Source organism: Ahaetulla prasina, chromosome 1 (genome assembly GCF_028640845.1).
Source record: "Ahaetulla prasina isolate Xishuangbanna chromosome 1, ASM2864084v1, whole genome shotgun sequence".
NCBI classification, from domain to species: domain Eukaryota; kingdom Metazoa; phylum Chordata; class Lepidosauria; order Squamata; family Colubridae; genus Ahaetulla; species Ahaetulla prasina.
This window is the reverse complement of record NC_080539.1, coordinates 21,567,261-21,586,630: the sequence shown is the minus strand read 5'-3', so window position 1 is coordinate 21,586,630 and position 19,370 is coordinate 21,567,261. Positions and strand designations below refer to the sequence as shown.

The window sequence follows — 19,370 nt, the reverse complement described above, 5'->3', positions numbered from 1 at the left end:
TTTTTACAGTGCTGTTGTAACTTCCAACAGTTACTGAGTGAACTGTTGTAAGTCGAGGTACACTGATTAATAGCACTGCCTGAAAAAATAGTTATGTTAATTAACTTTTATTAAATATCCTTTTAAAAAGTTCTAAAAGAGCCCCGATCAGATAGCAAATCTATATTTGTATATACAAAATGATTTGTATTTTAAAATGCAGACATCAAGCAAGAGACATGACTTCTCTCTCACTGAAAACTGACACACATGCATTTTCTATTAAATCCATTTCTTAATTTGACAAGAGCTGAGTCTTTTTTACATGTATGTAAATGTTATTGAAGTGATTGATGCTATATGCTTTCGTTAATCATGACTGACTTCCGATATGTTTTATTCTATGGTAGCTCTGTAAATTTAGCTGCACAAATTACTCTCTGGAGGAAGATGATAGTAGTCAAGCTAAAAATAATGATAACGAGGAAATCTGGCAGATCACTCTAGGAAGGAGATCCCACTTTAAAGATTCCATACCTTGAGTTCACCTCCTAATTGCCACTGAAATTAGGGAATGGAAAAGGGGCTCTGAAGAGAGTTTTATGGCACCAGGAATCATTGGTTATATATTCAAGAGTCTATATTTTGGATCAAAAACAGCCCTGTGTGAAAAGTAGCATAAAATGTAAAATGCCATCTGGAATAAATCGGATTATGAATTGAAACAATGATGTAATCAGCTTAAGCGAGGTTTTGACAATCTTTTCTCTAGCATGTTTTAACACCTCCCAGAGAAAATAGTACATTTGATACTAAGAATTTTAGGTGGATCTCTATAACCCATTCTCTATAACCCAATACTAGCTTTTCATTTTTAACGCGCTGCAGGTAATCTTTGGCGTGTTGGTTTGCCACTGTGTGATCTCTTCTGTCTCTTCTCTCTCTCCAATTTCCTTTTACCTCTTAGGAACAGGCCATTGAAGTGTTGACACGATCCAGCCTGGAAGTAGAACTGGCCTCCAAAGAACGAGAAATTGCTCAGCTGGTTGAAGATGTTCAGAGACTCCAAGGCAACCTTACCAAACTTCGGGAAAATTCCACCAGTCAGATCTCCCAGCTCGAGCAGCAGCTGACTGCCAAGAACAGCACTCTCAAAGTAAGCAAGCAGTTTGGTTTCCTCCATTGCTTTAGATAAGATCTGGGAGGAAGGTAAATTGCATATTTGGCCTCTAATGCTATTTTGACAAATACACTGTCATGGTGCCAAGTAATAACCCCATAGAAAGCAGAACTCCGAGGCAGGCAGATTCCTCAAAGAACAATTTTATTGGAGATATATTGGCACAATCTGGTGAAAACTGACGCTGAAAGTTCCCACGGTTTTCACCTGATTAAAAAGTGAAAGTTTCCCCTTTCCCCCATACAATCAGTCACATTGTCCAATCAAGGTGCTGGCTGGTTGCCTGGTTACTTTACTCCTCCTCTCTCCAGCCACCGGTTGGAATGTCCTTGGTTCCCACAGGAAACTATTTTGTTTTGGATACAAAATCCCCCTCCCTATGCCTTCTTCTCATTGTGGCAATCCTGAAGCCTCCAAAATAGCCCCAGCCAGATTCGCTTCAGAATCACATTATTTGTAGTGCTGTTGTAGATCCTTTCAACCACTTAATAACATTTAGAATTCAGATTGGTTCTCTCAGAAAAAAGCATCCAAGAGAAAGGTAAAAGTAAAGATTTCCCCTTTACCAGTCATCTCTGATTTAGGAGGCAGTGCTCATCTCCATATCCTAGCCAAGGGAGCCAACATTGTCTGAAGACATTTCTGTGATCATGTGACCAGAATGACTGTATGCCAAGGCAGACAGAACACTGTTACTTGGCCGCCAAAGTGGTATATATCTACTTGTATTTGTGTGCTTTCAAACTGCTAGATCAGGGGTCTCCAACCTTGGCAACTGAAGAGTCAATTCTAGGTGTTGAAGTCCACAAGTCTTAAAGTTGCCAAAATTGGAGACCCCTGTGCTAGATGGGCAGGAGTTGGGACAAGTAACGGGAGCTCACCCTTCCGCGCAGTGCTCTGTTCTCAAACCTGGGCTGTCAAGTAAGTAGGAGATACAGTCCATTTATTCTCCATCAGGACATTTAGCTGCCACTCACAGACCAGAATCTGAGACACTCTCATTTGCCCAGCAAACAACCAGCCTACAAGAGTTTACAAGACCAAGAGAGCAGTGTCTTTGGGGAGTTTGCTGCTTGGGAAGTGGAGATTTTGAGTGATTACATATTTCATGAGAGCCAGTTTGGTGTACATCTTAAGGCATCAGGCTGGAAATCCAGAGACTGTGAGTTCTAGTCCTGCCTTAGGCACAAAACCACCTTGGCCAGTTATTTTCTTTCAGCCCTAAGAAGAAAGCAGTGGAAAACCACTTCTGAAAAACCTTGCCCAGAAAACTGTAGAGACTTCTCCAGGCAGTCTCTGAGAATCAGACAAGGGTTGATTGGAAGTAAAGCAAAAAGAAAAAAAAACATACTTCATAAGCTCTATTTCTTGATTGAAGTCTGGTTGTTGTATGCGTAGATGTGGTTCTTTGTTGGGGAAAAGACAACGCAACCTGATACTCTGCCTCCAATATTTTGTTGGATATTATTAATATAAAATCCTGGTTCAGAGCTGTTTGATTTTCTCCTCCCCTTCCCTGCGGGGAGGGGGGAGGCTAAATTTGATGCAGATTGAGTGATTAAATACGAGATTTAAACTAAAGTCTGAAAGACCTATTAAGTTGATCTTCCTCATTCATTTTTTGTGCCTATTGTTTAAGTTAATACATCAGGATGGGCTTCTTGGTAAACTTCTCTTAACTGCTACATAGGAATTTCTCCCATCCCCCTTCCATTAAAGCATCATCTGCAAGATCGTGGAGGAGTATTTTTAGACCTTGCACAGCATTAGAAACATGCCTTTTATTTTGTCTGAAAAAGAACCAAGTTGATCGTTAGAGCCAGATATTTGTTCCTCCAGATTGTCTCACAGCTTGAACCTTTTGTTCCACTTTGCATTTCACTGGGTTCTTCCAGACAATTATTATGCTAATCTTTTTCCACAACTGTTGCAGGCTGTGGAAGCACTCAGGGTCTAAATGGCTGGTGTGCACAGTTTCACATTTGTCAAAGGCCCAACTAAGTCAGTTTTTCCTATTTCTCTTCTTCTTATGATGATGGCATCTGCATGTTCCAAGTAGGGGGGGAACAACCTTCAGTCTCAGAAAAGACCCTTCAGGCCCTAGATTTGAGGAGAAGATGGTAGTTAGCTTGAAGAGATAAAACGGTCAACAGATCAGACATTACAATATTGTAAAAAAAAAAAATCCTCAACCCCTATTGATGAATCCAAGAATCAGTGAAAGTTCCGTATTGCTTAAAGCAGGGGTCTCCAACCTTGTCAACTTTAAGACTTGTGGACTTCAACTCCCAGAGCAAAACTGGCTTGAGGTACTCTGGGAGTTGAAGTCCACAAGTCTTAAAGTTGACAAGGTTGGAGACTCCTGGCTTAAAGCCTTGTAGGTTGAAAGCTGAACTTTAAATCTTGACATCTAATTGCAACCAGTTCAGTTGCTTCAAAAGAGTTGTAATGTGTGCGCCACCAGGCATCCCATTCAGCAACCTGGCTTCGCTCAAGATGTTATGTTATGTTATGTTAAGATCATTCCACAGTTTTCAGATCAAGCATAAATATAGACATAACAACAGTGGTGGGTTCCGCATTATGTTACTACTGGTTTGTTGCGCACACGTTCGCTTTGTGTGGGCACACGCCCAGTTTGTGTGTGTGCCTGCCTTCTGCGCATGCGCCCAGCCTCAAAAACGTGCCTAAATAGGATGGCATAGAGCTGGAGCGGGGGGGGGGGACCCGTGATTTCCGCTACCAGTTCAGGCGAGCTGGTTGGAACCGGCTAATACAGCCTCTGCATAATAATAATCCAGGCCTGATTCTACCCATTGTGTAAATAACATTTGTTAATCTATACCTATCCAGAAAAGGGCATCACTGGTTTATTTATTAAATAAGAAAATAGGCACGCCTGAACACAAGAGTCATTTAGGCCAGGGGTCTCCAACCTTGGTCCCTTTAAAACTTGTGGACTTCAACTCCCAGAGCAAAGCTGGCTGAGGAACTCTGAGAGTTGAAGTCCACAAGTCTTAAAGGGACCAAGGTTGGAGACCCCTGATTTAGGCCCTACATGTAAATTAGAACACCTGATAAAATCTGTGCCTGTCTCTTCTAAGGCAGCACAGCCCTATTTAGAATACACAGGTTGTCCACATCCTATATTTGGGAACTATCCACAAATCCAAAAGGTGTTCTTGTGATCAGAATTTCTTAATCCTCCTTGACTCCCTCATTTCATTCGAGACACATAACCCCTCTTAGTGATATACAGAAGTAGAGCCAATGTCATTGATATCGGGTGATAAGCCACAGGAAATCAATTTGTTTGTGGCAGTATTTAAATAAAAGCAGCAAAAACTGTGTCTGTCTATGGTAATGGGTAATAGAAAAGACATGTCCTTTCTCATTTTCGCGATTGAAACAAGTTTAATCTTACCATTTTTTTTCCTTTTTATATTTTTTTTCTTAGCTTTGTAGAAAGGCCACATTGTAAAATAAAAATCTAATCAAAATTATTTTTCATTTCTTTATTGCCTATAAGCAACTGGAAGAAAAGTTGAAGGTGCAAGCTGACTACGATGAGGTTAAGAAAGAATTAAAGTAAGTGTGTCTACCTACCACTGAGTTGCAGTGCTTTTTATATATAAATCAAATGGTTTTGAGCTAAGAATCAAATTGTAGTCAACAAGCAAAAAAAGAAGAAAGAAATGAAACATTTGTCCTTTAAGGGTATCAATCTGTGATACTGAAGGGGTTTAGTACTACAGTACCCATACACATCACATATACAGAAATTCCCAAGAAATTTTGGGAAATGTGTCTTGAACATTGTCCATAGTCTTCAATTGCTTAATGGAATATTGTTTTTGTGAAAATATAAGACTGAGTCCTTAATTGTAATGTGCCCTGCATTCAAATAGAGAACATAGTCTCCAGATACCAGTTAAGCAACCAAAATTTAATTTAATTTTGAATTTAAGATCTCTATTTTTTGTTTTAATGCTTTATGTGGCATTTTTAATAGAACAGAATAGAATTTTTTATTGGCCAAGTGTGATTGGACATACAAGGAATTTGTCTTGGTGCATATGTTCTCAGTGTACATAATGATTGTGAATCACCTAGAGTCACCTTTGGCCAATGGCTGACATATAAGTGTAATAAATAATAATAAAATACCACCATACCTGGTCAAGATTTGTGGGATTTACAGACAGACTCTAAAATGGGGAAATTCTTAAAGCAGAAAGTAACTTCCCAAGTAATTGAATAAGAATTGGATATGCCCAGTTATCAGAAAAAGCTGAGTGACGAGTGAAGTTTTAAAGAGATGGTGGAGGGGAGCCAGACGAGACTGGGAAAGCTTGGGAAAAAAGCAAACTTGTAGCCTGGGTAAAACAATTTTTTTGCTGTAAGTCCCATTTAAACTTACCAGGCTTGTCAGCCGCATTATGTACTTGCTTAAACTTCACATGAAAGACCCATTGGAGTTGGTCTGCCAAGTAGAAAAGGGAAGAGCAGATACTCTGGTAATTATAGGAATCCTACGACAGACAGAGGAAAGCAGAAATATTTCTTTTAGAAGGAAACTGTGTGAAATGAAGAATGAATCTTTCCTAGCAGGCCTCTAAAAATAGTTTAAGGAGACCCAGATTTATTTACTGATTTTATTTATTATAAATAAATATAAAATCCTACCATTTTACCCTTAGGGTACTCATACCATCTCTGTCCTCCCATCTATTCTTTCGAATTGTCCCGTGGCAGTACCCTTTTCATATACTGTCTTACATTGCAGCGTGAAATAATGGCCATTTGTCAGTAGAAACCCTCTGCACCGTACGTACGACAAAAGTAGTCAGGCTACATTCAAAAAAATAAATGGATTCGTTCCTGATGTCAAAAATGAGCCATGTTCAAATACAAAGAAGGGAACACTTAAACTCTCTGGGTTAATATCTCAAGACGGTTGTCCTTGAGAAAAGAAATGCCAAAGATTGATTTTATATGAAACAACTGAGTTGAAATTTATTCATTTGGTGATTTAACACTTATTTTTCAAGGATTACATGGAGGCCATTTTGCATCACACTGCATGTGTTAAATGGCTCACTGGTGCTAGATTGTGTCACATCTAATAACTATTTTGTGAATGTCCATTGTCAAGAAAGTAATTATCACTGTCTATACCATCTACTTGTGTTTTCAGCTGACCATACTGCGTACAGTTCCACCCACTTAATCTTTGTGTACATTCATACATATACACATTCACACACACACACACACACACACACACACACACACACACACAAAGAAAGATTAAGTGGGTAGAACTGTACACAGTATAGTACACACCCTGCTTTATAATATAAATCACAATTATAAATACAATATTACCTCTTACTCCATGATTACAAAAACAATTTCTTTTTTTTTCTATTATCTTTTTTCCCTAATTTAACATGTAGATCATAAGTTCATTTTTTTCTCTTTCACGCAAAAAGTTTACAAGAATTACACAGTCAGATATTCCCCCCCCCCAAATATTTTGTTCCTTAATTTAGCCATCTCTGCAAATTCCATCTCCTTCACCAACCATCCCCCCTTTGTGGATTAAGTTTTTTTCACTTTTGTGAATATAATAATTTTGCTCTATTTGTCATATATAACAAAAATAAAGTTACATAACCTTTTTCTCGTTTGTCCATCAATCCCAGAAATAAATCCTCCAGTTTCAGTTATTTCTTTCTGTTCAATAAAATTCTAATATCAATTTCTTTCTTCTAAAGAAATATCTGTATTATCCGTTTTCAACCTTGTATTAAAATGCTGCTACAAAATGTGATCTCTTGCTTTCTTCTTAACAAAGTTCATTCACCAAATTTTTCTATGAGATATTTCTTGTTCTAGCAAATCTGGAATTTATTTTATAAACTTTATCAATCTCAGTCTTCTCTTCTTCTCAGTCAAAAAGTTTGCTAAAGCTTTAAATAATCTGTTATCTAACTTCACCTGAGTTTTCTGGAATTGCTCTAAATATCAGACATTAATACAATTGAATGAGTCCAGAGATATTTCACAAGAAGAGTCCTCCACTCCTCTGTTCGCAACAAAATACCTTATGCCACCAGACTCGAAATTTTGGGCTTAGACAACTTAGCCATCTTCGGTCGGACCTAATTAGAGTGCATAAAATCATCTGCTACAATGTCCTACCAGCCAATGAATACTTCAGCTTCAATCAAAACAATACAAGAGCACACAATAGATAAACTCATGGTAAACCGATCCAAACTAGACTGCAGAAAATACGAATTCAGTAACAGAGTTGTCAACGCCCGGAATGCACTATCTGACTCTGTGGTTTCTTCCCCAAATCCCCAAAACTTTAACCTTAGACTGTCTACTGTAGACCTCACCCCATTCCTAAGAGGTCTGTAAGGGACGTGCATAAGCGCACCAGCGTGACTACTGTCCATGTCCTAATGTTTTCTTTTTTCTTTCTTCCTTTACATGTATTTATAACTATGTTTACACTTGTATCTGTCATAAAATACATGCTTTAATTAATTAATTAATTAATTAATTAATTAATTAATTAATTAATTCTCCCTCTCAATTTCAATAGGGCCACATTATTCAATTCTCTTTCTAACTCTCTATACATAACAGCATCTTTAAAATTTCCAATTCCCATTAATCTGTTTTATTTCTCCAGACATTTGTTTTGCAGAACGTTCCACTTTCTTAACTTTTTCTTTAACCTCTTTTCCTCATCTTTGGCAAATTTTCCATACTTTTTTTCAACTTACTATTCAAAGATTATCCAATTTACTGCGTATTGTCTGGAGCAGATTTGGTGTCGTTTTCTTCTCTGCAGGTTGCTCTTCCAAACTTCTCCTTCCTTCCATCCTTGAAGCTTTCCTCATTGTTGCCAACTTGATATTATAGTCTAAAGATAGAAGTAACTCTGGCAGAGGAAAGAGACAAACTTCCTCTCTCTTTTTTCTCTTTCATCTTTCTATGCCTTTAACGCTTTCATCTCTGATGACACATTCCACAGCTTCAAACCACATCACATTCCACATCTCCATAGCAACAAAGTATCAGAGCCTGGATCATATTACCTTACCTTTTGTTTGGTAAAAATCCACCAATTTCTTGCATTATTTAGATGTGAAAAGAAAGCATTCCCACAAAAGTCTGGCCCATTTGTCTAGTTTAATTCAAGTTTATACAAAAGTACTTTCACCCAAAAAATAAAAATAGTGAAAATAAAATGTTACTGTGTGCTTTGTTTATTTTAAACTTCTGCTATCAATGGATGGGGTTTTTTTGCCCAAAAATCTTGAATTGTTAAAATCTTGTATTTTTTTTAATCCAGAAAAATGATACATTCACCAAGAAGGGTCTATCTTGCTGCAAAGGAAATTTCTCTTTATCTGTAGATTAATTAAATCCAAGGTAGCTAAAATGGGAATGGCTGGATCCATATAGACTATATTGTAGCTGTGAGTGAAGACGGAATCCCACAACCCCAGCCACTTGCTTCTGTGTATATATATATATATATATCTCCATAGAAAGCACACAAAGGCATATATATTCCTGTGTCACAAGATTGTTCACAAAAGCTTTTGCATGTAAGTGTGTGAGACTTTATGGTGCCACTTGGTTTTGCTGCATCAACAATAATACAACTGCTATTCCAGAAATGATTTTAATGTTTCTAGAAATGATTTTAATGTTTAATGACCCTTCTAGGTTTCGTGAGAAATATCAAGCAATTATTTTGTTCTGTCCCCTTGGAGCAACTGGTTATTTAAATGGGGAAAAAAATTCCTTTGAAAAGCCTGCAATGTGTTGGGCTATGCAAATAATTTGTGTGTACTGTAATTTTCTTGATCAGCGAGTTAAAGTATTTTACATATATTTCACATTTAACATTCATTTATGATGATGGTGGTAGTGATTTGCTTGTTTGTGTTGGTTTTTTGCCATTGTATTATGACTGTGTTCCCCCTTTCCCTTCAAGCGACATACATATAAATTTATATTGTTTCTGACAGTTTAAAATGTAATATCCTTATTAACCTTTAAATTTATGTCACAAATGAGCCTGGCGGAACCTCACTGTGCAGTGATTTAGGGGACATTTGAGAGGACGCTTTTCTCCGATAACTAGCATTAGTACTTATTCTATATTCATTATCAGATTATATGATTCCAAAGAAAAGTTGTTAAAGTTATCAGTTAGGGTGTTCCTGGAGAGCCGAAAATTACAGCGGTAATGCCCTTTAGTAAAGCTGTTAGGAAAGGACAGAGCGTAAAATAACTTCTCTTTTTCCACTTTGCAGCATCCTGAAGTCCATGGAGTTTGCGCCATCTGACGGCTCAAGCATCCAGGTAATTCATTCAATTTTCTGGTAGAGCAAAGCTGGATAGATTTTTTTTTTTGAATGTTCGCTTGGATTGAGAATTTGCTATTGAAATGTAGTAAGAGTTTGTAGGAATTTTAAGCGATCACAGCTACTGGTTTGTTTGTTTTTTCTTTTACAGAAAAATCTTACTTTCTCTGTTAGCTGGTATTCACAGTGTGGCTGCTGTTTTCTTTCTGGTATTAGATATTGGTACATTTAAGCTGGCCAGAGTTGCTTTGAAATGAGATGGGCGGCAAATAAATTTAATAAATAAATAAATATTACAGGGGAAAATAATACAGAAATGAAAACAAGAATTGGAAGTGGGAACTTGTGGTCTAAAACTTCCCTAAATCACAAGCTCCTTCAATGACCGTGGATTTATAAGATGGATCAGACCCAATAGTAGTTTGATTGTCATATGTACTTTAACGTATGAAACCTTGGGCTCTCTGGCTCCTCCATGAGTAGCACAGTAACACCCCAACTAGTGAGGATTTGATCATCATCGCACATCATTTGTGGAAAGGTTTCAACAGGCACCTGCCTACCTAAGCCTAATTTATTGTGACGCTAGCCGTGCAAGATGTGTGATGATGGTTAGAATGATTAGAATTACCCAACAAGATAACTGTTGGAAAGTTGTGATTAAGATGAACTTTCTGGAATCTTAAGGTATTAATAAAAGGGATGTGATGGCTCAGTGGCTAAGATGCTACGTTTGTCGATTGAAAGGTCAGCAGTTCAGCGGTTCGAATCCCTAGTGCCGCGTAACAGAGTGAGCTCCCGTTACTTGTCCCAGCTTCTGCCAACCTAGCAGTTCAAAAGCAGATAAAAAATGGAATTAGAAAAGTAGGGACCACCTTTGGTAGGAAGGTAACAGCGTTCTATGTGCCTTTGTCATTTAGTCATGCCAGCCACATGACCACGGAGACGTCTTTGAACAGCGCTGGCTCTTTGGCTTTGAAATGGAGATGAGCAGAGTCGGAACAACTAGCACATATGTGCAAGGGGAACCTTTACCTTTACCTAAGGTGTAAATGCAGATGACCAAAGCGGCTGCATTTTTCTCCTTCGTCCACTAATATCTCCACTGCTGAATGAGCATTGAGCTGATTGTATGAATAATAATTAACAAAGCCAAACCATTTGCAACATAAATATTGGGGGAGGGAGTTAACTCCAGTTTCTCTTAATATCAGTTTCAGAGAGAAATAGGGGTTTGGCAGTTTGAACCATTTCCCTGATCTGAAAAGTACAACAGCTTTCCTGATGTGGAATCTCTCAATCTGCTGGCATTACAACTGCCAGAATTATCTCACTATATTGAAAACTCCACGAATTCATCTCAACACACTTCAAGGGTGTCAGATTTTCCACATTGACTTCATTCTCATTGCATGTATGTTGTTCTAAAAACAGTTAACTAGAACTCTTAAAAGTTTGAATCCTCAGTGCACAATTGAATTAAATTAATTCTTGTACAAATGGAAAGTATCCCCAACTTTCCTTGCTGCATGTTACTTTCATTGGATTGAATTTCATTGGTTACAAGCTGGATTCCAGCACCTTTAGTGGTTTTGATGATTCTGTGCAAGGAAGGAGAAAGGAACAGCTTTGCTTACCGCTTTCATTCATTTCTTCTTTTCATACTACTTGAAACATAACGTTGCAAGGAAGGTAACGACTGATATTATAAAGATAAGCAGATGTAAAAAAAGATTTAGTGAGGCATTTAAATAGTCTCTACAGCCACTAAGTAAAGCAGTGAAGGTGTCATAGATTAGAATCTGCACTCTTTTGAATTCCCACCCTATCGTCCCAAGACATCATCCTGAAGCAATTCCCATTCTTTCTCTTTGTTCTCTCTATATCTCCATAGGATGCTGCATCAAAACCACTGGAGGTCTTACTGCTGGAGAAAAACCGCCTGCTGCAGTCGGAAAATGCCACGTTGCGGATCACGAACAGTGACCTGAGCGGTAAGTGGATGGGAGAAAAAATAGGTAATTATTATTTTAGGTTGTGCTTGCTCTCAGGAGATGAGGATGTGGAAAGGGAAGGGGATGTGTGAACCCAAGGCCACTGCATGACAGAAAGATGAATGGTCAGCAAGGATCTTGTCTTATACTATAGATAATAGACTAAGACTTTGGGGCCCTTAGAAAAATGGTAAAGGTTAAGAGGGAGAAATGTTCTTATATGTTGGGATGAGCAGCATTGGAGCCTGCCTTCCCTTTCAATTGTTTAGTCTGACTGCAACATTATTTCTTATGCACACCTTTCCCAAAACGTAGATTGGCGTTTCAAGGAGACCCTGTCTTGTTTTCATAGCTGATTCATTCACCCAATTCCTGACTGCCTTTATTTCCATTAAGCGGTGAATTTTGGCTTCATTTGGCTGCTTGTGTGTTTTGTTTGGAAGGGATGCTTTGCATGCCATAAATGAACAATACAAGTGGGGTCTCCAAATAAATAGAATTTCCTGGAGTTTTTTTTTTTTTTTCCTTCAAGTAAGGTTTCTGGAGCTGTTGCCTAATGTGTCAATGGGCAGTTGGGTGATTGCTGCCTTGTGCGCAGTTTCTGTGTTCTTCTGTGGCTGCCTTTGAGCAATGGTTTCTATGTCTTACATATGTTTCATCTAGCCTTAATAAATGTTTGCTGCATTTGGGCTCAAACAAGGTCTGTTCCTCTGTGTGTGTGTGTGTGTGTGTGTGTGTGTGTGTGTGTGTGTGTAAGGGTTTGGAACGACTCAAATGTGCAAGGAACCAAAGTAATTTTTGTGCGTGCGTCAATGAATTTTAAACCAAAACAAAAGAATTACGTAACTGCACTTCATGTCATTGTTCTGCTAATATTTGGAAGGGGGAATTCTCCAGGCTGCAACATACAAGAAAGGTGCAAACATGAAATGCATGTTGTTTGTCTTGGGGGCCTTGTTTGGCTTATTAAAATTAAAAAACAAAACAAAACAAAAAAAACAAAAACAAAAACCCAAACCACTTTCTTCATTGGCCCTTATTTCAAGAACAAAACAAAAACGCAACCTGCACTATTTTTCCCTTTTTGTGGGGCAAGCTCTGCATTTTGGTCTTGGTTTCCCCCCTTCTTTTTGATCCCCCATAATGCATTATGTTTGACCTTCCTTGTAGGGTCAGCCAGGAGAAAAGGGAAAGACCAGCCTGAGAGTCAGCGTGCTGCAACCTTGCCGGCCTCCCCTCCTCCTCAGTTGCCCCGCAATGCAGGGGAGCAGGCTTCCAATACTAATGGTACACACCAGTTCTCACCAACGGGTTTAAGTCAAGACTTTTTCAGCTCATCCTTGGCAAGCTCCGGCTTACCCCTGGCTTCTACAGGAAAATTTGCACTAAACTCTCTCCTCCAGCGCCAACTTATGCAGTCCTTCTACACCAAGGCAATGCAGGAAGCGGGAAGCACAAGCATGATTTTTTCAGTAGGTCCCTACAGCACAAACTCCATATCTTCCCAAAGCCCCTTGCAACAAAGTCCAGACGTCAACGGCATGGCCCCATCACCCAACCAATCAGAAAGCACCGGCAGCACCTCGGAAGGTGAGGAGATAGACACCGCCGAAATTGCACGTCAGGTCAAAGAGCAATTGATCAAGCACAATATCGGACAGCGGATCTTCGGACACTACGTCTTGGGACTTTCTCAAGGATCTGTGAGTGAGATTCTGGCTCGACCTAAACCATGGAACAAGCTGACTGTGAGAGGCAAGGAGCCATTCCATAAAATGAAGCAGTTCCTTTCTGATGAGCAGAACATCTTGGCTTTGCGCAGCATCCAAGGCAGGCAGAGAGGTGAGTCACGAGGCAGTGGCCTCCAGCTTCTCTTTTGGCATCTATGTTTGTCTAGATAGGAGACACTGTCAAAAGAGAACAGTGTCTGTGTCTCTGTGTGGTTAAGTTGTCTGCTTGGTGTTCAGTATATAATGTGGAAAGAATAGAGAGCTTGCTAGGAATCAAGCTGAAATAGCAGAGTAAAAGATAGGCATCTAAGGATTGATCGCCATCTCCATGGGAATGGATGTGAACTGCAAAAATAAAAAAGGACCACCGGGGCAGCTTCATTTCTGTGGGGCTGATTCCAATGGGCTGTGACCTATGTAAGCGGATTGAGAGACCTCTTAAACTATCTCTCATGCATTGGGCAGCAGTGAAAGGAGGGCTGGTGTTTGTTTGTTTTTTTGAAGTTTAACTTTGTGGAACACTTTATGGATCTTGCCTGATCAAACCACAGCAGGGCAGATTTTATCATTACGTCATCTTCATTTAACGACCCCTATAATCCCTCCCAGAGTGGAGTCTGGGCAACTGAGAGTGTTTTACTGGCCGGATGCCCTTCCTGTTGCCACTGGGAAGTTTTGTTCAGCAGATATATTCTCAGTGTGCCCAGAGAGAGAAATATCTGCCTCTACCTAGAATCGAACTCACAGCCTCCTGATTGTGAGGCGAGAGCTCCACCTCTAGGCCGCCGCTCCAAGCAGGTTTTATCATTACATGATCCCTCTTAATTTTGCTTTATTAAGCATACATTACAGGACAGGTGTTTTTTTTTTAAAAAAAAGTAAACGTTGTACTAGGATCCCTTGTTATTCCTTTGTCCAATCTCATTTGATTGCCAATAGAAAACACAATAGTATTTGAGATGAATTCTAATAGTTGAGGGCCGTTACATTTCACCATCTTTACAGCAGCTACAGGGGAATTTCCTGAGCATTTGTAAATCTAGCCCTCTTGCCATCAGGTCCACTGGGCTGCTAGACTCAGAGCAACTTATTATGGTCCCTTAGGGGCCATGCAGATTCATCTATGACAAAAACATCTGGTGGGCAGTCCAGCTGGCTGGGGAGATGCGTATAACAGTACAAGGAAGAAGCAGGCCAGATAAAAAGTCTCATTGAGCGTTTTTAGTGAATGAAGTTAGAAGTTGCCGATGTGATACAGAGGTTATATAGGCATGCATTATGTCCAAGGGTTATTTCTCCTTAACCACCCCAGCCCCATTCTCTTGAAAACCCATTGCAGAAACAAAACGTCTCCAAGAAACATATTTAATTGGCTTAAGTGTCCAAGGATGGAAGGCATTTCCAGTCCTTTCCTCTAGTTTTAGCACCACCATCACTGAAAGCATGATCCCTCAAAATCATAGACCATAGATTGTAGATTTATGCACATTTTAATTTTTTTTCACCAAATCAAAAATCAAATGACCAACTTCTTGCAATATTGCAAACTCAATGTAAATGTAAAGCAAAGGGAGGCAGAAGCTCCCATGTTCCTCAGTCAAAAGTATCTTAGGTAGCAGTTTGTGGGGGAGGGAATTTGGGAGAGCCACTGCTAATCTTCATCTTTTAAGATCAAGAGTTCACCCATTCTCCAAAGAATACATTTGGGAGGTGCACTATATTAGGATTATTTATTGTATGCTTTATTTACTTTAAAATATTAAATCTATATGCTGGACCAGGGGGTCTCCAGCCTTGGCAACTTTAAGCCAGTCTGGGAATTGAAGTCCCGCCAGGTTGGCCGTGGTGGTTCAGGCTGTAAGATAGCCTGTTATTAAAACACAGTTGCCTGCAATTACTGCAGGTTCTAGTCCCACCAGGCCCAAGGTTGACTCAGCCTTCCATCCTTTATAAGGTAGGTAAAATGAGGACCCAGATTGTTGGGGGGGGCAATAAGTTGACTTTGTAAATATACAAATAGAATGAGACTATTGCCTTACACACTGTAAGCCGCCCTGAGTCTTCGGAGAAGGGCGGGATATAAATGTAAATAAATTAAAAAAAAGGTTTAAAGTTGCCAAGGTTGGAGATCCCTGTCCTGGACAGTTATCAATGTTGTCTGGCAATTTGCAGTAAAAGAGGAGGGAGTGTATGAAAATGATATCTCAGGAAGATACAAAAGGCAAACTGTGAAATAGATTCTGGCAGCATATCAGTTTGATAAGCACAATGAAACCAACATTAACTGACTATAGAGGAAGAGTGCATAGGTAGTCCTTGTTAGAAGAAAAGTGCATAGGTAGTCCTTGTTCAGCGACTGCCTCGTAGGGCAACCATTTGCACTTACAATAGTGATGAAAAAAAAAAAAACAGCTTTGCAACCAGACTTCACATTTACTACCTTTGCAGATCTGTAAAGGAAAAGAAAGCCTGAAGTAAGATCACAGTTAGAATTAGCGACCACTTCACTTAACAACTGAGTTGACCAGCCCAGCTGTGGTTGCTTTTATACCTGTAGTGTAAAGACTTAAAAAAAAAAACCACACAGCTTTTGAGATGCAGAAGCTTAGGAATATAAAGTGTATGCATAAAGGGAAGAAATGGCACTGGACTTTGAAACGCAGACCTGATGTGAATGCAGGTCACACCATTGATTCGCTGTACAATCATAGAAAGAGGTGTGAGAAGAGAGTGAGATGTCAGCTCCATCCCACTTGCAAAGCTAGTGTTCCTTTACAGGAGAACGGCATGTCTCCATCGTTCCTTCAAAAATACAATCAGATCTTGTGGGTTTTCCTTGGATTCAGAAATGTCCTCTTTAGTGGTAACCGCTGTCCTCCTATAGCATGATTTTCACTCTTTGGGACCGAATTTGCACCCATGTGTTCATTGTATTACCTTTGAGCCAGAAGTGTAAATAGGAGATTTCTTATATGGCTCAGACATTGTGCAGTAAACGTTAAACATAGCACAGGGCTGAAACTGGCCAAGTTGCACACCGTCTTATAAAACAACATTTAAGGTCAAGCTACATGATTCTGAAAGGTAAAAGAGTTCATAAGCAGGAATTGCCAGGTTATCCTATTCAAGGATGGGGGTTTACAGGGGGACAGAAAGGAACTTAACAAGAACGTTGGTCTGTACACGCTGCAAACCGGAGCATTCCCTATTTTATTAAGGAATATAAAATGATTGTGCATTTTGTAACAATCCTTGAAGTTTGATATGGCATAAGACCTCATCCAAGGATGGGAAATGCTGGAAATACATTGCATGGAGAAAGTAGGAGAGCTGTTTCTTTCACCATTAAAAGTAAAATGTCCTCCTTAGTCCCTGTAGAGGCAAACAGGCAGACAACACTCAACCGCAGCTGTCATTTTTTTTCTCTATAACTGTGAGAACTGAAAACGTGGATTCTTAGCACATACATTTTCTCATACAGTGCCCCATTAATGCAGTAGCCAATGAGAGCCCAGTTACATCCACCTGAGCATGCAAAGGTTATGCACAATTGTCTAGTGCTTACAATAATATGTGAGTGCTATGTGCAAAGGGCATTTCCTGTGAGCTCTATAATCTTCTTCTATGGGGCCTGAGGGCCTGGAGTGAAGAGCCAATTATTCTCTGCTTAGCTCCCTCTTAGGATATGTGATATGTCCAATATTCTGCTACTCATCATTTAGACTAGGATAACAATATATCACATTGGTTGTTGTTTTTTTTAAAAAAAGTACAGTACAGAATAAGGATCACCATTGTCAACAATTTCCTGCCCACTTTTTATTTTCATGAGGTGCTATCCGGTATGGTTGGCTTGTTCCTCATCATTATTATATTACACGATACCTTGGATATTCATTTTGGAACAAACCTCCTTGCTGGTGTTTGCATGAAATAATATTGCAGATGGAGATTTCCCCTTCCCAGTTCCTCAAGTGAAATTGCCTTGCCTTTCTAAGCAGTGGGATTTCATTTGGAAGGGAAGCTTTAAAGAGACCTGGGATTTGAGGAGGTGTTGTGTGCTTTTTTTGAAGCAGAGTTTCCCCAGAGTGCCAAGAAGTGTTTATAGCATCTTACAGCATGTTCCCTTCCTTGAGGTCATCCACTCTTGGAAGAATTACTGACCCATCTCTGTCTTTTTGTACCTTTTAGATGTTTATTTATATCTTTCTAATCTCCTTTTGATGCTGTAGCTATAATCTTTATTAACCAGTCATCTGCCTTTGCTTCCTTTTTCAAAGTAGCCAGGCCTAAAAAGTTTATGAGCTGCTTGATTTCACTGCTGCCCTTGCTCAACCATCCACCCCCTCCCTCCCCTTCACTCCGACCCCTATAAGTATTAGGCAGTTCTTGTTTCATCTCACAAAGCCCAAAGTTATAAGAAGAACCACCCCCTGATTGTTTTGTTCTTACCCGACTTGTTTTTCAACAGAGAATCCAGGCCAGAACCTGAGCAGGCTATTTCAGGAAGTACCGAAACGAAGAAATGGGTCAGAAGGTACGTCACAGGCAGGTGTTTCTCTTTGCGGTTGATCTTTGGAAAGTGAAGTGTGCTTAGTTGTGTGTCGTCTTAATTTGTTGTTGGTATAAACACAAAGGGGGTGCAGTTTGATTCTGGCCTGGAATCTGAGAGGAAAAACAGACAGTGGGCCCTGTGCAGCTGTAACATGGACTCCAGCCAAGCTACATTTGAAATCACTCCTTCCCTCCGATTCCTCTCCATATTAGTTCCATGGTTTCCTGCATATTTGGCAGGATTTCACCTTACCATTAAACCAGACCATGCTTGGTGCTAACCAAAGTTATCCTGAGAATCAGTGCTTGAAGCAAGTCTAGGTCTACAAACACTCTTTCTGAGGTCAACCCTGATTTGCATCCTACATGGTGCCAGTGCGGAGATAATATAAAATCAGGGTGATGCTGGATAAGGAAAAGAGGAAGAGCAATGGTAAATGATGCTTGGCAAAGAGTCCATGCTATATCTGTACTGGTGCAGTAAGTATAAAACAAACCAAGGATTAGCATCCAGATCACTCTTCCCCTCTTTTCTCTCTTTCTAAGTCTTTTGCTGTACTAACCTGGCTCCTTCAGGCAAAGCTAGACTCCCCTACTCTCAATCCCACTAATTTTCTATGCTTTCTTCAAGGAGCTCAGGTCAAAATTCTTGGGAATAATCCCATTTTATAAGACTACAAGTGACCACATGGTAAATTCCATGGCAGAACCATTGGTTCAAGTCTGATGTGTGGCCCATTGTATCATATTGGCTCTTGTAGCCTTTGTAGCTTCTTGGTGTTTGAGATTCACGGTCAAAAGTGATATTGGCATGAAAAGTTAAGTGTTGGTGTGTTATGTGTGTAGAATGGACGCTGCTATGAATCTTAATGCAAGCCACGTTTCTTCATTCTGTGGCTTGAATGGTGAAACAGAGATGTAGAAGTGCGTACAGAGATGCAAGGGCGTTTCAGCTAAATATAACAGTGTTTGATAGCAGACGTGATGCTAGAATACCATCAAGGGTTTGAGAACTTGAGGCAGGCAGTAAGAAAGAATGAAGTAGAACCATCTCTATGTCGAATATAGTTGCTGCTCAAAAACCACCTTAACAAAATAGGACCCCAATTCAGCATTCAAACAATGTAGCATGATATGGCTAGTGGGCAGAATGTGGCTAGTTTTGAACCAAGTATAGTTCATAAACTCTCATTGGTGGCTTTAAGAAAGTTGTTTGTGCTCATAGATTTAGACCTCTACTCGGAATGGCTTATAACCCAGTTTTCCATGTGTAGAATCACTACACTAATAATGTAGAAACTTTCATTTGATTGGTTGCGGGACTGATTCTTTAAAATAAGGAAGTAAGGTTATAATCATAATCCAATCTATTTTGCAAGATCAGTTAAACTTGTTTCTGAGCAAATCTGTTTCAGATTGCAGTACGCAATTCTGTTTCAGAATCTGGGCTAAAATGAATAGAATAGAAATAATTAGAATAGAAATTGTAAGAGAAGTAGAGTACTTTAATTTGGCCAAGTGTGATTAGACACAC

The 19,370-nt window shown here is 39.5% G+C and overlaps 1 protein-coding gene across 9 annotated transcripts in view; it reads left to right on the top strand.

The window, feature by feature from the left end:
• The window catches only part of CUX1 (cut like homeobox 1), a 374,189-nt gene that overhangs the window by 236,840 nt on the left and 117,979 nt on the right, over positions 1-19,370 (top strand). For 6 of the 9 annotated variants that reach the window (XR_009152844.1, XR_009152843.1, XM_058164375.1 and 3 more), the window contains exons 11-16: positions 947-1,135; positions 4,689-4,747; positions 9,508-9,556; positions 11,453-11,552; positions 12,723-13,394; positions 17,754-17,819. Coding sequence is in view for 7 of the 9 variants with exons in the window: in XM_058164375.1 (XP_058020358.1) it covers positions 947-1,135; positions 4,689-4,747; positions 9,508-9,556; positions 11,453-11,552; positions 12,723-13,394; positions 17,754-17,819 (1,135 nt within the window). In the remaining 2 variants the exon portion in view is untranslated. The remainder of the gene's footprint in view (positions 1-946; positions 1,136-4,688; positions 4,748-9,507; positions 9,557-11,452; positions 11,553-12,722; positions 13,395-17,753; positions 17,820-19,370) is intronic. The other 3 variants (XM_058164381.1, XM_058164379.1, XM_058164380.1) reach the window with 2 other exon arrangements.